This window comes from Mus musculus, chromosome 16, assembly GCF_000001635.26.
Source record: "Mus musculus strain C57BL/6J chromosome 16, GRCm38.p6 C57BL/6J".
Taxonomy (NCBI): domain Eukaryota; kingdom Metazoa; phylum Chordata; class Mammalia; order Rodentia; family Muridae; genus Mus; species Mus musculus.
The window spans coordinates 88645867-88651112 of record NC_000082.6 but is presented as its reverse complement, the minus strand read 5'-3'; the positions used below and the strand labels follow the sequence as shown (position 1 = coordinate 88651112).

The window sequence follows — 5246 nt, the reverse complement described above, 5'->3', positions numbered from 1 at the left end:
TTCTAGACATGAGCAGGCAAACCAGAGTGTCTCTGAAAGTCTTTGGGAAGCAGGAAGGGATTGGCCAAGTGCCTGGCTTGTTCTGTGCAGGCAACTGGAAATCAGTTTTGTTTTGGGTAGAGTTTCATGATGTAATTAACTTCAGGGTCTAATTCTAAACACAACATTCAGGTAGCATGGGAGACAGTGGGCTAGGAGTTACAGATACGGGATTCACAAAAGGCAATGTAAATGATAGCATAGATTACAGAATTAGGAATAGATGAAATGCATGATCATAGAGGCCTGAAAATGGAAAGACATCATAGGTCACTTTCCAGTCTACCCTTTCCTTTACTATTATCACCATTTTCTAAAAACAGATACTTGGTAGTTATTTCTTTAGTAAAGAACATTACTTCATTACCTACTAACACAAAGACATCTAGCAAGCCAGTTGAAATTTAGAGACACGATTGGAATCTTCCAGTCAAAAAATCCTGTTGTCAATTTTTTTTTTGGTGTTTATGTGTATTTCTACTGTCTGGCTTGTTTCCTTGTTTTCCAGATTCCTATGCCATGTCTTTCTATCCATAAAAGTTGGTACAACGTGTCAACTTTAATCAAGCATAATGGATTCTCCTTGCCTTCTCTGTACATCACATCACTTATAGACCTTGTGGGGGACTTATAGACGTATAGGGCTCTGTCTTGTCCACTGATGAAGGGTCCCTGGGACAAGGACCATTTTTATCTTTTGTTATTGTTTCTCTTATTCTGTGGTATATGTCTGAAATACTTGATAAATATTTTCTAAACTAACAAATGTGTGAAATAATCGGGGTGTCACACTTTCATGGCTGAGTGTGGCGAGGATTGCTCATCTAAGATAGAAGTATTCACAATCTTCCCTGGAGTGGTAAGGCCCTGATCACTGGATAAAAAGCTACAACGTGTGTTCATTTGGTGGAGTCCATGATTTCTCATTACTGTGGACTCTCTGGAATCTAGGGTGATAAGAGCCTGCCTATCTGTAAGTCATAGGCACCTGCAGGTAAGGTGCTTGATATTTGGACCAAATACACTCTGGTAGTAACAAAGCTGTTAGGACATAGGAATAACCTTCAGGGCTCTTATATTTTCTGAATGCCTGTGGTATTTTGTGTGGATATTTGTAGGTAAAAGTGATACTGACAGTGGCAGGGGATACATAAATTAATTCCCAGATTTATGTAGTTGTTAGATGACAGCATATATATATGTATATGTATGTATATATATACATATATATGTGTGTATATGTATGTATGTGTATATATATACACATATATATGTGTGTATATGTATGTATGTGTATATATATATATATATATGTGTGTGTGTGTGTGTGTGTGTATATATATATTCATCTCTCTGTGATTCCATTTTAGATTATTAGATAAAAATGTTTGGAGATATGGAGGAATTTGTGTTTATACCCTTTTCTTTATGTCTATTATGCTAATGTTCTGTATTTCAGATACAAATACTTAAAACAGTAATATTTTGCATTCTAAAATTATATTATGAATTGACATCAGAGATATGCATGACCATGCCACCAGATATTTCATGAAGTACTGACTAAGTTCTAATTATTTATAATTCTGTAACATTCCCCTTTAGGTAAAAAACACCCATACATAGAACACATACCGAACCCATGAACATGCATACGCCTCAGTGGTGGACTCATGACACAGGTGCTGGGCTCTTGGTTATATTAAAGATAAGCACACATAAAGAGCGTCAACACATAAATTCGATAAACATTAACCTAAATGTGGCTGTACCTATTACTAATGCCACTCAGCAGATGTGTCCAAGGTTGCACAAGAAGACTCCAGCTACTGCACACAAAGTATTACCTGGTGATGAGGTGCCAGAATGGGCTCCTTAATGACACCAGGCACAGACTGTCAAAGAGTAATGGCTCCTACCTCCTATTCTGAGCTCAATTTAGCACATAAGCATAAGACCTCAGAGTCTATATGGCTTTATCTTCACGCATATCCCTCCTGGTAAAAGAGACCTGCATTGCTGCAGAGAAACCAATGCGCTAGTTCATATTTTCTACTCTCCTGGGCAGAGGGAGACTTGATAAGTGTGGCCATGACCATTGAACATTAAAATAGAAGAAAGTGCTGTGATTTAAATTGAATTTCTAGCCAAAGGGAATGGAATTGAGATTTGGCAGATAATTTAAATTCCCATTAAAATAGCCACTGGAGGTACTGGATATGCCAGTCTGTGAAAACGGCAGTGGATCGTGGAGACTGGCCACTTCCATGTATTTAAACCACATATGTAAAGACATAGACATACAAGTTTTTAAATAGCCTTCAAAGTACTCAAACCTAGCGAAAGTTTGCATATACTCTAATGTAAGAATTTATACCAACCAAGGCATGGAATCCCTTTTGGAAATTGAGATCAGATGTAGGAAATAAACGCTGCCATGTTCATCATAAAAGGATTTGTTCTTTTTACTCAGAATGACGCCTTTCAGTGGTAATATGAATGACATTGTAAGATATGTTTGTTGGATTCATGATAAGTGCCATTTTGTCCAACCCTCTTTATGAATTTGTTCTTGTTCAACCTGGAGTCTATCGTTTTAACTGAACGACATCTCATTACCTACATTCTAAACCATCACGGACAAAGCACAATCTCAAGTGACTGTTTATTCATCTATAGAATTTAATGAAGCAAGCACTCATTTTCTGAATAAACATATTTTCATGGGAAACCATTTTCTATTCAGATGGTGAAATAAAGGAAAACATGCAGGAGTCTTTCCCAGGATGGCCTTTAAAATTCTTTTGATCATAAAAGTTGTAAGATTTTTTTATCTTCTCCTGCAAGCCTCTTGATTTTATATATATATATACCCATTTTACGAAGAGAATAGAATTACTTCTCAGCTAGTTATGTGTAGTTTGCTACTATTCAAAGTAGTTTGCTTCAAATTTCAAAGACAATTCCAAGGAAGAATTCTAAGAAAAATATTTGTGCTCTGGTGACTAGAACTGTACTGAGTCCATAACTTTACAAAGTGTCTGTTTGGGTTGGATAACTTTACCAGGGGCCCTATGAAAACCCAGACACTCTGATTTATGGTTATACTCAATCGATGGAAGGTATTTCAGGGATCATCCGGTTTTATGGGAGGCAGGAGCGCTACTTCCTGGGTATGAGAGAGTTTAGATGCAGCCTCAGACAACAAGGAAGATGAGTCTGCAGACAGAGCAGCCACTCTCTGAGAATATATAAAGGGAGAAGACGAATGAGGGTCAGACTCACACCTGACGTGCTCCCTCCCAGCTGCTCTTAGACCACTACCACTCTCTCAAGTTCACTATGGCTAGCCGTAACAACTGCTCCTCCTCCGGCAACTGCAGCTCTGGATCGCTCAGAAATACCTGCCACATCCCAGCCAGCTCCTCCATTGCCCTCTGCTCTACAAACATGGGCTGTGGAGAGGTCTTCTGCGTCCCCAGCAGCTGTCAAGATCACACCTGGTTCATGGACAACTGCCCAGAGACCTTTGCAGAACCTCTCAGTGGGCAGCCACCCAGCCGTGAAGCCAGCGGCTTTGAAAACTCTTGTTGCTCTTCGACATACTGTGTGCCCAGACACTGCCAAGGATCTGGCTATATTCCTGCGTCTTCCTTCATCTCTGGCTCTTGCCTCCCAGCATCCTACAGGCCTGTGAGCTATGTATCTAGCAGTTGCCGGCCAGTGAGTCCTTTCATGAACAACTGCCGTCCTGTAAGCTGTGTATCTGGTGGATACCGCCCACTCCCTTGTGGATCCAATAGCTGCCGACCTCTGGGCATTGTCACTTATGGATGCAGGCCTTCAGGTTGTGTGACCTATGGCCCTCAGACCATTCACATTGTGTCAAACAGCCTGAGACCTCTGCAGCCTGTCTGCGGTGGTTGCCAACCATCGATCCCTGTGTTTGGCACTTGTCGTCCTTCTTGCTCTGCACAAGGAGGTCAGTAGCTTCCTTGTTCCAGTGAAAAGCAATGAAGACTCAGGATAAAAATTGCAACACTCTGGCTGTTTGCTTCTTTCTGAGTAGCGATTACATTTTCTTGTTCTCACTGTCTATGTTAATGCAAACTGTTCCTTTCACACTGTGACTTGCTTTTATCTTTCCCTTGTTGTAAAAATTCCTGCTTCTATTGCTGCTAGTGTTGCTTAGGCAGGGAACTGTGTACCTGATATGATCTGCACTATAATAAATGAGATAATTCAGAATTAAGAATCTAGTGCGTTGATTTTTCGTTCATGACTTCATTGTAATGCAGGCACGAGCAGCCTCACCTGGTTGCCAGGGGATGTTCTATTGTATTTGCTACCTGATAACCCGGGCAATGGCTTATTATTTAGGAGAATAATGGCTTCAGAACAATATGGGGGAGCAAACTATGACCTTTCTCAAAGTTATGGTCAAAAGGAAAGCTCAACTCTAATCTCTGACCTCTGATTCCTATTGCACACACATCCTCCAGACTATTCTCTAACTGCAAACCCTGCAGTAAGCTTTAGTGTAAGCCTAGGTTGGTCCCTTTGATCTGATCCCATAAGACATAAGTACTTTCTTTGATGCCGCTGCCCTGGCTTCGTCTCTCAATTTATCCCCTTCTACTTAGTATTGCAAGTACTGTATACCCACACCGTTGTCTGACATATGGTGTTCCATAAATGTATCCTTATAAAAATAATCATCACCATTTTATTTATGCCTTTGTCAAGAACACTTTGACCTTCTCCATCTGCTGGAAATATCACAACACAGTTCAAATTCGTTAATTAACCTTAGACGTAAACAAACTAAGAAACGATTGAACACTCACGTATTGTAGAGTCGTGTGTGTTGGGCAGAAGAGACAGAGATGTAAGGAAGTCTGATATGTACTATCAGAGCTTGCCAGAAGTCATACACTATGGAATGCATCTTAATTAAATCCCATTAATTAAATAAAGCTTAACTCTTTAAGTATGTCAATGCTCATGTTTTTTTAGATACTGGAAATGGCCATCTTCAAATGCAAAAAATTAAAAGAGGATTCTAAATTACTCTCATGTGCATTCTCAGAGATATGATCAGAAATCAACCGAGGAAAACAGAGGGATGGAGATTCAATGGAAGGATTTTTAAAATACTAAAAGCACTTGTGAGATAGCAGACCGAGGACATAGATCCTTTACAAGTC

General features: G+C 39.8%; 1 protein-coding gene across 1 annotated transcript; it reads left to right on the top strand.

Annotated features, from left to right (window-relative positions):
* Positions 1-3316: 3316 nt before the first annotated feature.
* On the top strand, positions 3317-4289 carry Krtap26-1 (keratin associated protein 26-1). The gene has a single exon (NM_027105.3). The coding sequence runs from the start codon at positions 3382-3384 to the stop codon at positions 4027-4029; it is 648 nt and encodes a 215-aa protein (NP_081381.1). The 5' UTR covers positions 3317-3381; the 3' UTR covers positions 4030-4289.
* Positions 4290-5246: the final 957 nt, after the last annotated feature.